Source organism: Drosophila mojavensis, unplaced genomic scaffold (genome assembly GCF_018153725.1).
Source record: "Drosophila mojavensis isolate 15081-1352.22 unplaced genomic scaffold, ASM1815372v1 contig_36, whole genome shotgun sequence".
Classification (NCBI taxonomy): domain Eukaryota; kingdom Metazoa; phylum Arthropoda; class Insecta; order Diptera; family Drosophilidae; genus Drosophila; species Drosophila mojavensis.
In genome coordinates this window covers 21,184,682-21,199,409 of record NW_025318858.1, presented here as the reverse complement: position 1 = coordinate 21,199,409, position 14,728 = coordinate 21,184,682, and the positions used below count along the sequence as shown (strand labels likewise).

The window sequence follows — 14,728 nt, the reverse complement described above, 5'->3', positions numbered from 1 at the left end:
ATGCGCTCAGTTGAATTGATCAGTCCATGGTGTAGAATTGAGAGATTTCCCGCACCGACTTGTATATACGAGTATGTATATATGTGTATATATTTCTTTTTTTTAAATTTTGAAAATGGTCTCCGAACTGTTTCGTATAGTTAATAATTCTGTAATGAATGAATAGGAATCAGCTACAGTTTTTACAGCTATTTGGGTTTTTTAAATCAATATTTTCTTGCGCCATGCCCAAAAAGTCCAGATGCTTGGACCTTAATTTATTGAATGGCGCATTTGTTATTTATTAATGTATGAAATGTTATCGAGTATTATAAAAGAATTAAAATAACCTTGTTATGAGCTGTCATGAAAGCGAAGAATAGAACGTGGATGTTGATAAACAACTTGTTTCGAATTTTCGCTCCTCCATTTCAAATGCTTGGCGATTAAAAAGCCTTGGGTCAAAAATACAACCAAATTAACAGCCAACAAGCTGTAATTTTTGGGTATGATAACAAGTGAATATCGGGACCAAATTAATCCAGTTGTGGCCAGCACTCCCGACTGATTGAGCGACACATTTTGGGGTGGCCGTTTCACAAGATCTCCAATGCCAGCAAGTACCAACCCCTGAAAGGATACAAATATCCTAGCCACACTTAAACACAGTTTTGTTTAATCTTCACTTACCCATTTGCCAAGGGGGCCCCAGAAGAAAACAGTTTTTGGACCTAATCGGTAAGAGATATTTAGAGAAATAGCTCGATTGTATTCAATGTAACTAACTCTGGTTAGTGGGATTACGCACCTGCCGGGGATTCCCAGAACGGTCGCATGGACTGCGGTACAACTACATCAACAGAATTTATGATGACATTATACAGTTTTGAAAGGGGGCCTTTTCCTTTTGACATGGCGATGTTGATATATATGGAATTATTTGATATTTGAAATTCACACTTGAGTAACTTATTAATTTTGAATTTTGATAAAAAGAAACATCCGATCTGCTTAACACAAAGCCATAACCCCTATTAAGTAATGTATATAATAGAACACTTATACATAGGTTACTAGTTGACACTTTCAAAACGGATAGTTTGTTCTGTTTAAAAAAAAATAAATATATATATACAGGTTTCCAAATGAAACGTCCTAGAAAATTAGATTCGAAAACAAATTTAAAACGCTGAAATGAGATCAGAAAAACGCCAAATTGCGCGCTGCTAAGCAAATTGCGTAGAGGGTTAATAGGTGTTAGGTTCTATGGTCACACTGAATTCGAAACAGCTGTTTGTGTACGCAGCGTGTGAATGGTTAAATTACAAATTTAAAGCAAAGTTTGGAATTAATTGATTAAATATATTTTGAGAATACAACAATAATTACAATTAATACACAAACCATATCAAGGGCCGAGAAAGACGTTCTTTTCATTCATAAAATGGATTCAAATCGGGAAAGAAGTAAAATGTTGTTAAATCCAAGGAGACTAAAACGAATGCCAATTAATTTACGCAAGAAAGCAATAAGAGAGGCACGAAACTTGGCGGGAATGCAACAGCCCACAAAAAGTCAAAGAAGGCTTCGGAAATCAACGTCCACTAAATCTCGATTACAAAACGACTTTGAGCGCGCTGAGCATAATGCAATGCTTACAGCAAGCTCACACGAGCTGCAACAGATTCTGTCAGAGTTCGAGGAACTGGCGGACGTGCCCTACGATGCAACGCCGACTGAACTTTTGGGTCTGGTATGTGAATCGCCTTCGAACGATGCACATTAGCATTTTCCTAAAGCAACCTACACACCTGACGTCACATTATTTGCGTACTTGTTAGCGCCACCGTTCTGCGCCTGAATAGCAACTCAATTAGCATGCTTCGTCACTTTCGTAGTGGGTTGACCTACTCCCGGCAGCAGTTGCTAATTGATGGCCAGAATCATAAATGTTATGGCAGCTGATGCCGTTAAGTGTTGCCGTTAACTGCAATACGTATATATTTCATAATTTCAGATTGCTCAGGCAGAAAACCGTGCCACAACCATCTACGTGCAGCGCGACGGCCTTAGCACACTCAAGATCATGGTGAGTTGTTGGTTCAAAACGAAATCGACTTTTCTGTTAAACTCGCAGCTGTTTGCACTCATTTGCCATTCAATTCATTATTTACATATGTATAAGGTGTATATGTGTGTGCTTGTGTGGTGCGTATCAATCAATTTGATTAATTTCTATGTCGTTCAAAGTTCTATCTAGAAACTGGGGAAATTTTCGCTGTCTGTTTACACAGAATTATATTAACAAAGGGCAGCCATCAATAGATTATTTAGAGCAGATCATCATGGCATGCACTAGTATACCTCAAGCTTGTAATTTTGAATTCAATTAAATGATCAAAAAATGTATATATCGTAATCTTTTATTATCTCTTCTATTACTAAAGGTATTTGAAATACAATATGCAATTAGCTTAATTGAGTTACATATGTATATGAATTTTGAAAATATATTTTTCAGTATATGACTTAAAAAACAACAAATTTCGGATGAATATTCCTTTGTTTACTCTTTTGCAGTTGTGTATTATGAACGCTTAAAGGTGTATTTATTTTAGATATTTGTTTTGCTTAATAATATACTTTTTATTTTCTAGAAATATATGTATTATTTATTAATTAATGAATTTATATTTTTGTTAAGCCAAGTCAGTAATAAATTAATAAATGGAAAGTTCTTTTAAATTACCTGCTTTGATCTCGTTATGCTATAAAAGCTAGTTTTCTAATTGTTTTCAAATAGAGCTCTTAGATTTCCTGTACTCTAACCACACTCCACATACTCTAAAATGCTATATGTTGCTGCTATTTGCTGTTTCTCACTCTATCCTTCTCTCTCTCTCTCTTTCTCCGCATTCTTTATGCATTTTAGCTCCATCAGCGCTCTCCGACTGTTGCCCAATTGAAAAAGGCAATCGCCACAATCTCGTGCGCTCAGCTGAAACGAAGACAACGTGAGCGACGTCGGGTGGCAGACGAAGACGACGCCGGCCGTGCCGACGACGGAAGCCGACAACAGGTTGTGGGATCTGCTGGAGCTAAAGTTTTGCCTCGCTCCAGCGGCGAGTTAGTTAATTCGGCGCTGCGCAACGGGCACGAACACCGCGCGTTTGTCTCTTGGCGTTTTTTATGGCGCTGCTTTGCACTGTTTAACGTGGATACCAATCAGCCGATCGATGACAACGTTGACAACGGGCGCGCGACCCTAACGGCACTGGGCATTGAGAACGGGGCCAAGCTGAAGTTTGTGCATCGCGTCAAGTATTTCGGCCGCAAGCGGCAGAGCTAAGAACACAAACATATATACAACTAAGAGTGCAAATTTACAAAATCATCCTCCAATGAAAAGCAGCTTGAATCTTGTTAAAATCACAGCCATTCGAGATAATGGCACATAATGCACTACAACTATTTGGCATTTTGCTGATTTACACATTTGCGCAACTCTGGGCAGCGCCCGCATTCGGGGATGGCAACAACAACAATGTCAAGATCACCAAACAGAGTCTGGAGCTCACTCAGACGATCAACATACAGCGTCAGGAGTATTTGCAGAGACAATGTGATCTACTGCGTGATGCCGACACACAGACAGTGGATGATCTTACAGACCTGCAAATGGATCACATGATTGTGGATAAGGAGCATAAACTGCTCTACTGCTACGTGCCAAAGGTACCCGCCACAAAGTTACTCAATTTTCTCTTATTTTTTTTTGTTTTTTAATTATTTCGCAACGTTAGTTTTAAGTATATAGTTGTTTTTGCTTTTTAAGCACATTTTGCAGAATTTTATATATATGTATATACCCTGTGCAAAGCCGAGGTAAAGAGGTAGCACAGTTGTGTGTGAATGTATAAAATAGTCTAATTTCATTTGCTGTGAATTTTTCTATGGGTAGTTGAGGATGCTGTCTCTTTCGTGGCTTTGGACCTTTCTAATATATTTATTTGTATCAGCTAGAGTCATATCATTTATAGTAAACACTATTTAAGAATATTTTACTTTTTATATACCAGTTTTACCTTAACTGTCGGACTGTCGGCACTTAAATTAATTGAATTGTAGATTTGGCTGCTGACACCATATACCTGCTAGTTACAGAGTATTTAGCTAGTCAAACACCTCGCAATTCGTATAATTTTGTTTATTTTGTTGCTGTTCTGTACGAACTGTCCGTTTCGCCATGTGCGGTTGAGCTCCCTTCCGCTTGCGGCTATTCGGCGCGTTGCGTGTTTAAACGACCCTTTGTCAAATGCCCCTCGTCTATACAAAAAAAAAAAAACAAAATAAAAAGAAAACTTGTTTTTGATTTCTGTTACTCCACGTTTTCTCTTTTATGAACCTGCTGACATTTGATGCTTCGCCAGAGGCAACGCCATAGCAACAAAGTAGACCGGCCTCTAAGATAATATTCTTGCAACATGGTATGTGGCATGTTGGTAATCGATTTCAATAGATGCTTGTTGCGCTTTCACCCGACTAGTTCGACTAGACAACTAGACCACAAGTGGCACAACCTGATTGCTGGTATTAATTCAAGTGTTTGTTGGGGCTTATCAGAAAACAATTTTATTAATCTTTGACAGACAATTCAACTCCTATGTCGATCGCTAGAGGCCGATTTCGCTAGATAACCTTCTATAAACCTCTGCAATTATAAATTATATAGTATTAAAAATTTTATTATAAATATTCATTCTATACCTTGTAAATATTGCTTGACAGTGGGTCTACATATATGGCACAGTAATTTATAAATAGGAAAATATACATGTATATATGAACAATCACTCTATTGGAATTCCAAAAACTTGTGCAAGAAATCCATTTACGTCTTATGGGATAGCTTATCAAGTTTTCTGGAAATATATTGATATACTTATAGTTCTATGAAATTCGCAGAGTATTATATAAGGCGCCCTCTTTGAGGCTTTAAAGTGTTATGTACATATTTCTATATATGTATATGCGGTATAGAAATTACAACAAAACTCATCTAATCTTGAGCTTCAGCTTAAGCTTATTTCGAGTTTTTTTTTTAGTGTCGAGTTTACCTCTTAAAGTTATTGCGGCTCAGTCTAGGCTACAATTTGAGCTATAGCTTAAAATTTAATGTTGAGTTTCAAAACCAGCAGGGACAACTTCTATATAATATTCTATCTCCACACACGTGCCTCATATGAGAGGTCTTAGGCTAGTTGACTGGCTTGCAGATTATCAAACTTAGTTAAGAAGGAAATTTCATTGCTTATTGGCGACAGTTTACTGACGTTCGTTGCGGATTATCAAATGATTTGCCTTTTATTTGCCTTATTAATTAAATTTCAAGTCAAATAGCGCGTTCGATAAGCAGCGGAATCTCGCCTGATTTAATTCAATTAATGAAAATTTAAAGAATCTGGAATTCTAAAAAAAAACAAAAAAAAAAACTACACTTCCTCTACCCCATCGCTGCTATCAAAACTTATTCTATAGTATTAGTCGAACTATTTGATTAGATTAGGCAGCCAAATATTGAATTGCTCACCTGTTCAAGGTGTGGCATATAAATAGCGACGTTGTTTCATGTGTCCACCGCACTTTGAACCTTCCCACAACATAATGAGCTTTATTTTGCTGTGGAATAGCACTCAGATTGCGTTTGCCTGTCAACAGTTGAGTAATGCCGGCCATGACGTATGCAATTCGGTAGTGGCGCCACTTATGAGCCACAACACTGTAACCCATTTTGTTTATATTATAAATTTTATGGACTATAAATAAACATACCTAAATGTTATACTAATTGGCTGTATTAGCAGCCTGCAAATGCCTGTTAAATGTAAGAGGAAGAGATTGAGCCGTATTTTTGTAGAATGTTTTGATTACAGCAATTGTATTAGCCAGAAACTTGATATTTGATATTTGTGTACTTAAACTTTCCTTATTTTTCGCCTATATAAATTAAATATCAATATTTGAAATAGGTTTCATGTCTTTAAAGTAAATGGTGATTTATGTAGATCTCGAAGATCTGGAACCAATCGAAAATATGTAAGGTCTTTACAGTTTTAAAACATTTTCGTTTATTTTAAGTGTTTTTTTGTTTGTTTATTTATTATTATTATTATTTTTTTTTTTAATAATAATGTTTAAATAATATAATAATGTAGTTTAGTTTATGATAATTAGTTTATGATTTTATAAAGTTATCATAATCATAAATTAAGAAGATAGTCTGACTGACAAGTCGGACGCTAATTAGTTGATTGCTATTTAGCATTTGCGTGAGTTAGTAACTATATAAGTATTGGAAAAGGCTTCAGATTATACAGATAATGGCGCCATATTGCATTGATAATCACATCGACTGCAAAAGTGGGCGTAGCTCGTGCTCGCTGGCACGCTCCCGCACAATTTCTTTTATCAGCTGTTATCAGTTATCAATAGACTGAGAATTAGGCAGATTTTGAAGCTAAATACAATATATAGCACTTTTAGTTATAACGCTTGGTTGGTCTCGTTCCAGCCGTTAAGATTTGCTCTTAAATCCATCTGGCTTCATGGTTTTCATTCGACCATCGCGTGTTGTGCTTAATTCCAGTTTTATAACCCAAAAAATTGTGTAAAATTATATATTTTGATCGCTAACGGATTGCAAATATTTTTTTTATTACATTTTTTTTTTTACATTTTATTACATTGCATATGAAAAATGCTGAACCTGAACCTCAACCGCAATTTAGCTGCTGTCATTTGCGGCACGCACAGTGGTGCGCTGTCAATTGTTTGCAATTTGAATCTGAAATGTTTATACAGTGATTTGTTTAACAATCAATGATTGATGGGTTTTTCACTCTTAACTGACAATTTGACATTGACCTAGACTTCGTATGCTGCGCATCACTGTGGCTCCTCGATATACTCGTTCTGATGATAGTGAAACTTACAATTGGTTATGTGTAAAGTGTTCGACTGTTTTCTGATATATATTAACTGGTATTGATAAAGCCTTGAGACTTGATATTCATTCTAATTCTTTTGAGATTGGTAACGAAACGTCCATCCGAGAGTGGTCTAACTATAAAACTATTATTATTATTATTATTCATATATATTATTATTCATATATAAAAACTGAGACCTACATCCTAGATAGTTTTTAAAATATCGATATAAATATTATTCCACAAAAAAACAAAAAAAAAAACGAGTATTATGTAGTTGATTTCACTCGATTGCAACGTTTTCAGTTGGTATATGAAAAATTTGTTTGTTTTTGTGATTTGAAATTGTTGTTGGTTTTTTTTTTTTTTTTTTTTTTTTGTAGAATTTAATTACCTCCGACATTGTCTAAGCGGATTGTTTATATGTTTAGTTCAAATAGCTGGTTGCTGCAATTGTTGATGTTCCTGTTGTTGTTGTTGTTGTTTTTGTTGTGTAGTTATAGTTAGTTGATTCGCTAAGTGGCCGTCTCTCAGCGTAATTAAGAAAATTTACATGCATCAATTAAACCACATTTTTCTCTAGCTAAATTACGATTTATAACCATTGGCAGTTAAGAGGAAAGTCTGAACTGATATACATATGTGAACTCACGTATCTAAATCTCATTCAGTCAGTATACACACGTTGTTAACTTTCGTTATAATTATCATTTCACAAGCCTTTGCACTTTGCTCGCTACTTATTCACTTTCCATAATTGAAGTTGAAGTCATTTTGCACAGTCGGCTCAAATTCCAATTTAAAAAAGAAAAAAGGTCTTATAATCATATCTATATGTACTTTATATATAATTATGCCCATTTTCGGTTTATGATAAATTTCATGCATACACAACGTAACAGGTATAGGGAAAACTAGGGAAATATAACTGGTTTCCAAGGGCCTATAAAAAGTCTTCAGTTGGGTAGTTAAGCGAAATTTGATGTGACGGGCGTAGTCATAAATGATCATACATATATATGGATATATGTTATAAGTATGTGTATATAGAAATCTAGAGAATATTTGACTTTATTCCTGACATTCAAATTATTAATTTTAACTGATTTGCCTTGAACCCAACGACAAAATCGCAAAGCCATTTTATTAAATAAATTAAAATTTTGTGCTTGAACCTAATAAAACTATATCTATAACACTCTTATCATAAGCATAGTTTTTATCTATCAAAAAAAGTACAAGTAAAATTAATTCCGGAAGACAATATGTGGGCCTAATGGGCTCTAATTTCTATAGAAATAGGTTTCAATAAATATATATACCCAGAAAATTCTGAATCACTGACCGACATTTGAAATTTTTGTAAATATGTTCTATAAGAAAAACAAAATATATATTCAGTTTGTGGCCTCATTCATATGAATGTTTATTTAGCTGAGATTAAACAAGAAAAAATGCTTTATTTGCCTCGTTCTCTTGCTCTCAGGTGGCCTGTACGAATTGGAAGCGGGTGCTGATGCTCTTGACGGGCAAATGGCAGAACGGCACGGATCCGTTAATGATACCTGGTGCGCTGGCCCATTCGGTGGGCATGTTCACCAAGTTCTCTGACCTCAGTGAGAAGATGCGCATGCAGGTGTTCAGCGAGGAGTATACACGCTTCATTCTGGTGCGACATCCATTCGAGCGGCTGCTCTCGGCGTATCGCAATAAACTGGAGGGAGGTTCGCCCAGTGCCAGGTACTTTCAGTCGCGAGTGGGTCGACAGATTGTGCACGAGCTGCGACCGGGCGCTAGTAATGCGTCCCTGGAGCTGGGCAACGATGTTCAGTTTGGCGAGTTTGTGCAGTATTTATTGACGCCGGAGCTGAGTCGCACCAATCAGACGGACTACAACGAGCACTGGGAGGTTATTGCCAAGCTGTGTAATCCCTGTGTCATGAAGTACAACGTAGTGGGTGAGTAACAAACTGGAATATACAAATCTGTCGCAATTACTAATGAATCTATCTCTGCCTGTAGGCAAATACGACACTTTGTTGGATGACTCCGCCTTGGCGCTCTATCTGGCTGGTGCCAAGAACCTGACGTTCCCCACTGGCCACAAGCCATCCAGCACGCGTGCGAATCTAAGAAAATACTTTGATCCTCTGCCAATTGGCGCGATACGTCGTCTATATGAGATCTATGAGGAGGACTTTCGTCTCTTCGACTATGGCCTGGATGATGTGTTGGGCTTTGAATTCGGCTGATATCACTCTGAATATATATGCACATATATGAACTATGTGAGAATGTGTAGCAAAATGATTTGAATTTCAATATTCATGTCATTTATACCCGGCATGCTTATGATGTCACTCACTATCCATGTCATCAACCCTTGTGACCATGACGCTTTCCAATGGAAAACTTTGTGATTTTAGCATAGAATTAGGTAGTAAACTCAACAAATACTTAATTCCAAATGTTATGTAATTATTTTGCATTTAATTCAGCGACATGCGAATATTAGCATATAATTGTAATATACTTTAAAGCGGTTTTATGTTAGAAATAACCTGAAATAACTCTACAAATATTTGTATTATTAAGCAAAATTTGTATATTAAGCAAAATATGTGTTCGATAGCTATCCTTGAAATTTATTTGTTTTTGCATATTGCTCTCTATATAAATATGTCATTATTAGGTATATATTAGTTTAGTATGAAGTATATTCCAAATATTATATTAAAAGAAATTGACATCGTTTAATTACGGTGTAATTGTTTTTGTGAATTTCCCGGTATTTCTGCCAAGAGCTTGTTGAAGTCCCAAAAATTTCACTTTGTACTTCCGACACCTGGTACTCGATTAAACGATATCTAATCTTTAAAATTATATCTTTTCAGTTTCGTGTGGATTGCAACTTTATTAAGTTTTTATCAAGTATTTTGTTTTTAAATTTGCTAGTTTTAAATGACTATAAGTAGCCAGATCACAAAACTCACCAAATAAAATTGTAAATGCTGGCAATTTGTGATAAAGTGAATGGAGACTTCTAAATAGCTACATATGTATACATATGTACATATGTATATGTATATGTATATGTATATGTATGTACATATGTATGTATGTATATGAAATGATGTGTACTTATTTCTGCTCTTTTGGCTAGCTCAATCTGGATACTCAATTCCAAAACTATACATTTTCAAGCCTAATATGAAATTAATTTCCAATTGTATTATTTTTATTTATAAATCTCTACTCACTAAAATTATAAGCTTCATATATATGTAAATTTATATATAAATATATATAACTTTTTGTTATGTTGTTAACATTCGATTGAGTCCCAAATCAGACATTTGTAAACATTAAATAACTACATTAATATGTTATATGTAAAGGGAACTTAATTTGTATATGCTATTTCCTGGCTGAGCGCCTTTTACGTTATTTTTCGCGGCATCAATGAACCTTCTTATCAGGTGTATTGCACGTGTACGACGTGATAAAAGGCTTTTTATAGTAACATTCCATGATTATTGACGTTGACGAGCTTTTACGATTGCAAGGCAAGCCCTCACAAGCTTTCAAGTACTGTAACGGCAACAAACGTAATATATACTTTTTGAATACTTTCTGAAACCAAATTTTTAGTATTCTTTTCTCTAAATAAAGCAAATGTTTCCCTAAGTGTATGGATTGTGTAGCAAAAAGCTTTTAATAGTGTGCACAGCCGCAGCGGTCGCTGAAAAATAAGCTATTTGTTTTCGACGGCGACGGCGCGCCGCAGCGTCGGCGTTGGCGTCAACGTTGTTTATCACCAACACATAGTCAGGCAGACAGACAGCATAGGCATGTGTAGATGAAATACAACTGAATTTTAAATACGCAGTTTTTGTCAATAACAAAGTTCAGGCGCCGCAGGCAAACGCATTCTGCACGATCAACCCGTGGCAATAATTTGGCAACGGTATCCAGCGGTTCAGCAGCAACAACCTGCCCCCACGAGAAATCAAGGTCATTTATTAATTTTTTACACATACATATTTGTATGTGTATGTCTTTCGCTTATTCAATGACTGTTGCTTTTATTCAACAATAACTTAAAGTTAAACATTGACAAGACATTCGAAAATAACAATGTTTCGCATTTGTATGCTGCTTTCAATAGGTGTGTGTGTGTGTGTGGTTTTGCTTGTGGTTATACATTTGGCTTTGTTTTTGAAAAAGCAATATAAAAACAAAAATAAAGCATATTTATATATCATATTCTCTTTTTCAGTCCTTCAATTTGCATTCCCGCATTAATCATTATAACGCTGCTTAATTGTTCGATACTTCTTTAGCGAATATAACGCTTCCACCTCTTTGGCGAGGTATCGTCCCTGTGCCAACAGAGCGACGATCTTTTTGGGATCCTTCTCATCCTTATTCTTCATGAAAGCATCGTGGACTTGTTTACGAAACTTTTGCGGCCCATTTAGGCCGGGGTAGTCACGGCCCAGGTACTGTAACTGCAATGGAATTTACGCAACGTTATTACCGTTTGCCCCTTCCACATGCGCCCTTGCTCCACAATTGCTGCTGCAGCAGTGCAGCTGCACGTGCTTTGTGCTGGCAAATGTTTGCGTTAAGACTTACGTGCTTATAGAGACTGATAACTTTCGAGCGCAGCTGTGACATCACCAGTAATCAAAGGTATTTGTTTTATTGTTAAATGCAAAATATAAACTAAACCTTTATATTCTTTGTTGCTTTACACTCGGTGCTCAGATGACCAATGCCGAAATACTGCCCGTGTGACCGTGTATGAAACGGTTATACAATCGATAGCTCTTTCACGAATATACGTGCAGGTAAGTTGGCAGCACCGTGTAAAAATTATCAATAATTACAGTTTGCTGCCTAAATTTATATTCATACGTTTTCACTATAAAAAACTGGAATACATCTTTGGGCTTATCTTTTTCAGAAATATAAATATAGCTTGAAGTCAACTTTTATCATATGAAATTCTTTTTTGCAATAAATGATGTCGCTCGTTGCAGCATAACGATAGTTCAATAATCGAAGCAACCTTATTATTTGGATTCATGTGACAGTTAAGGTTAGCCAAAAACAAGTCAGTTGGCAGCACCTATTTCAATGTTCGAGTCGGCCGGCCGGAATTTAGCTGGACTTTTTCGGTAGGCTGCGCAGTTGTAAAAACATAATTATTTTCAATTATATTAATTTGAGTTCTCACAGTTATCGCAGCATTTCAACTACCTGCGCCAGAATGGCAAGTGAGGTAGAAAAGGCGCAGAGCGCAGCCGCATCCGAAGACACCATATTCGGCAAGATTTTACGCAAGGAAATTCCATGCAAATTTATCTACGAAGACGACAAAGTAGGTGCAAAGGGCAATTAATCTAATTGGTTATCACTATCTGAATTGCTTTATATTATAGTGTGTGGCCTTCAATGATGTTGCACCCCAAGCGCCGACCCATTTCTTGGTCATACCACGCAAGCCGATTGCGCAGCTCTCCACAGCCGAGGAGGGAGACGGCGAGCTCTTGGGCCATTTGTTGATGGTCGGGCGGAAGGTGGCCAAGGAACAGGGCTTGGAGAAGGGCTATCGTGTGGTCATCAACAACGGACAGCACGGCGCCCAATCTGTCTACCATTTGCATTTGCACTTCCTGGGCGGTCGCCAAATGCAGTGGCCACCCGGCTAATTTCAACGTTGCCTTGAATCAACCCAAATAAAAACAATTTGAAGAGAAATAAATACAGCTTATTCAAATTAAAACTACAAAAGTTAAATGTACAAAATATACAAATAATAGCATATGTAAATTCAGTTATGTCTAGCTGGAAAAAAATGTTTGAAGTCGATGGCATTGTTGAGAAATTTGCGTAACTTGGCTTCGTTACGCGATTTCTCCGCAAAGCTGTCGGTGTCCAAGCAGTTGAGCAATATCTCATCTGTGCTCAATTGGTCGGCAATGCCGCCCGAGCGGCGCAGACGACGCGATTTCAACATATCCAATTTGGTGCCCACCACTAGGATGGGCACGTGGCGACGCCTCAATATGGGACGCAGGCGCTTGTGCCGATAGCGGCAGATCTGGCGCAAGGGCTGGTACAGCAAGTCGTGCAGATTGTCGTGTGTGCGCATATCTAACAGATCGTACACTAATATAATGCCATCGATGTTCCGGAAGAGGCGGTTCCTATGCTCGCGCGGCATTCGCATGGAGCTCTTTAGATCATAGAATTCCACAAAATATGGAATCATCTCGCATGCTCTTGCCGCCCGGCCACGAAACCCCTTAAACGAGTCAAACGGCTCGGAACTGTGCGACGATGAGCTGGGCGATGAGGACGATGTCCACTCGGGTGTGGGCGGCATGCCCTTATTGGCTGGATACTCGTGTAAGCGCACTTGCACACTCCACCATAGGCTGCCGACGCTCCTGCTGGAGTGCGTGGGCGTGTCAATGCTTCTGGCCAATAGATCTGTTAGTCGCGACTTACCAACGCCTGGAAATTGCCAAGAGAGTTCCAATTGATTCACTATCATCAGATGGTAAAGAACTACGAACCTGCCTCGCCGAGCAGCAATATGCGTGCTGTGGATACGTGTTTTACTGTTTGATCCGCCATTATTGTTTCAATTATCTTGTGAATATGTATATTTCATGCCTAATCGCTGTCAAATGTAATCCAATTGAATGTGTAATTGGCCAACTTTGATCATATACAAAATTTATTGATGGCAATTCCTTTGGCGGTTTGACAATCAATGGAGTTATCGAATTTATTTTTAACATTTCGATTAAAGAAAGCCCGCAAATTTCTTCAGTTTATAGCATCTATAGAATTTGAGCAGCAAACTTTTGTTCATGGGATATTATAGGAAGTGAATGACGTCACATTATGAGAGCAGAAAGCGCAGCACATTCTTTTCTATTTATGCATTGGCAGACCGCTTTGAGGGAGGAGCAATAAAACGAGTTAAAAGGATAGTTTTAATAGTTTCAAACATTTGTTTATTCTTTATAAACATTCATCATTTCATGTCATTTCATTTGTGTGTTCACATCAGTGTGTTTGTGGTTTAATATATCTACAGACGCCGTTATTTTCGGTGTGCGGCTGTAGCGTCCGCATACATCTGCTATCTGCTTTAAATTCTTTTGTTTTGTTTTTTTCAATTTTGTTTTATTTGGAAATAAAATTATATACTTGTTGCTTGCAATACAGTTGCATCATATATATATATACGTATATATAATGTAGTATGCAGTTTAATCAATAATATAATTTAATCGTTTTCGTTTTGCAGTTATTCAGTTTGCAATAAAGTTTTGGTAAGAGCTTTTAAAACATATACATGTAAGTATAATTTATACTATTATATACGGTTTTGTTTTTTTTTTTTTTTTGTTGATCATTTTTTATTTGAGTTTTATCTTTCATATAGTAAATATAATTTGTTTAAAATTTGAAAAACAGCTATAAACAGTTTATCATAAACAACAAAACTCCGAAACGAGCTTAATTATGGAGTGGTGGAGAGTCCCACTGCGGAGACTGTGGTGAGAATGGTGGTGTCGTGGTGAGTATGAGTCGCCAGTTGCTTGCGACTGCAGCGATAGCCGATACACGAGGTAACGGTTAAATAGTTGAATCTTGTATGCATGCTATGTGTGTATGTATGTATATGCATGTACATAGGATGCATAGCTATTTATATATATATATATATGTATGTG

At 36.9% G+C, this 14,728-nt stretch overlaps 6 protein-coding genes and 2 long non-coding RNA genes across 10 annotated transcripts; 4 read left to right on the top strand and 4 right to left on the bottom strand.

Moving 5' to 3' along the window:
• Window positions 1-105: 105 nt before the first annotated feature.
• Window positions 106-1,030, bottom strand: LOC6577470 (mitochondrial pyruvate carrier 2). Of its 2 annotated transcripts, none has more exons than XM_044009096.1 (4): window positions 788-1,030; window positions 670-710; window positions 330-609; window positions 106-251 (listed from the first exon to the last, which is right to left on the bottom strand). In XM_044009096.1, the coding sequence occupies exons 1-3, from the start codon at window positions 891-893 to the stop codon at window positions 334-336; spliced, it is 423 nt and encodes a 140-aa protein (XP_043865031.1). In that variant the 5' UTR covers window positions 894-1,030; the 3' UTR covers window positions 106-251; window positions 330-333. The 2 variants fall into 2 exon arrangements, with proteins under 2 accessions (XP_043865031.1, XP_002003437.1); XM_002003401.4 differs by having other exon boundaries at window positions 106-149.
• Window positions 1,031-1,128: 98 nt separating this feature from the next.
• On the top strand, window positions 1,129-3,328 carry LOC6577469. The gene is made up of 3 exons (XM_002003400.4): window positions 1,129-1,732; window positions 1,997-2,068; window positions 2,912-3,328. Exons 1-3 carry the CDS (start codon window positions 1,424-1,426, stop codon window positions 3,326-3,328), a joined length of 798 nt encoding a protein of 265 aa, XP_002003436.2. The 5' UTR covers window positions 1,129-1,423.
• LOC122757302 lies at window positions 2,075-2,388 on the top strand. Its single transcript, XR_006357275.1, has 2 exons — window positions 2,075-2,164; window positions 2,230-2,388. It is a non-coding gene; the product is annotated as an uncharacterized LOC122757302 (long non-coding RNA).
• On the top strand, window positions 3,324-9,749 carry LOC6577468 (carbohydrate sulfotransferase 13). Its single transcript, XM_002003399.4, has 3 exons — window positions 3,324-3,714; window positions 8,455-8,926; window positions 8,991-9,749. The coding sequence occupies exons 1-3, from the start codon at window positions 3,427-3,429 to the stop codon at window positions 9,218-9,220; spliced, it is 990 nt and encodes a 329-aa protein (XP_002003435.1). The 5' UTR covers window positions 3,324-3,426; the 3' UTR covers window positions 9,221-9,749.
• LOC116803807 lies at window positions 3,797-5,695 on the bottom strand. Of its 2 annotated transcripts, XR_004363818.2 has the most exons (4): window positions 5,570-5,695; window positions 4,747-4,901; window positions 4,385-4,690; window positions 3,797-4,305 (listed from the first exon to the last, which is right to left on the bottom strand). It is a non-coding gene; the product is annotated as an uncharacterized LOC116803807 (long non-coding RNA). The 2 variants fall into 2 exon arrangements; XR_004363817.1 differs by lacking the exon at window positions 3,797-4,305 and having other exon boundaries at window positions 4,352-4,690.
• Window positions 9,750-10,990: 1,241 nt separating the features above from the next.
• Window positions 10,991-11,768, bottom strand: LOC6577467 (electron transfer flavoprotein regulatory factor 1). The gene is made up of 2 exons (XM_002003398.4): window positions 11,607-11,768; window positions 10,991-11,479 (listed from the first exon to the last, which is right to left on the bottom strand). Exons 1-2 carry the CDS (start codon window positions 11,646-11,648, stop codon window positions 11,270-11,272), a joined length of 252 nt encoding a protein of 83 aa, XP_002003434.1. The 5' UTR covers window positions 11,649-11,768; the 3' UTR covers window positions 10,991-11,269.
• A 273-nt stretch (window positions 11,769-12,041) lies between these two features.
• LOC6577466 (histidine triad nucleotide-binding protein 1) lies at window positions 12,042-12,759 on the top strand. Its single transcript, XM_002003397.4, has 3 exons — window positions 12,042-12,151; window positions 12,213-12,354; window positions 12,416-12,759. Exons 1-3 carry the CDS (start codon window positions 12,111-12,113, stop codon window positions 12,683-12,685), a joined length of 453 nt encoding a protein of 150 aa, XP_002003433.1. The 5' UTR covers window positions 12,042-12,110; the 3' UTR covers window positions 12,686-12,759.
• Window positions 12,729-13,783, bottom strand: LOC6577465 (rab-like protein 3). The gene is made up of 2 exons (XM_002003396.4): window positions 13,556-13,783; window positions 12,729-13,493 (listed from the first exon to the last, which is right to left on the bottom strand). The coding sequence occupies exons 1-2, from the start codon at window positions 13,614-13,616 to the stop codon at window positions 12,808-12,810; spliced, it is 747 nt and encodes a 248-aa protein (XP_002003432.2). The 5' UTR covers window positions 13,617-13,783; the 3' UTR covers window positions 12,729-12,807.
• Between the last annotated feature and the right edge of the window lie 945 nt (window positions 13,784-14,728).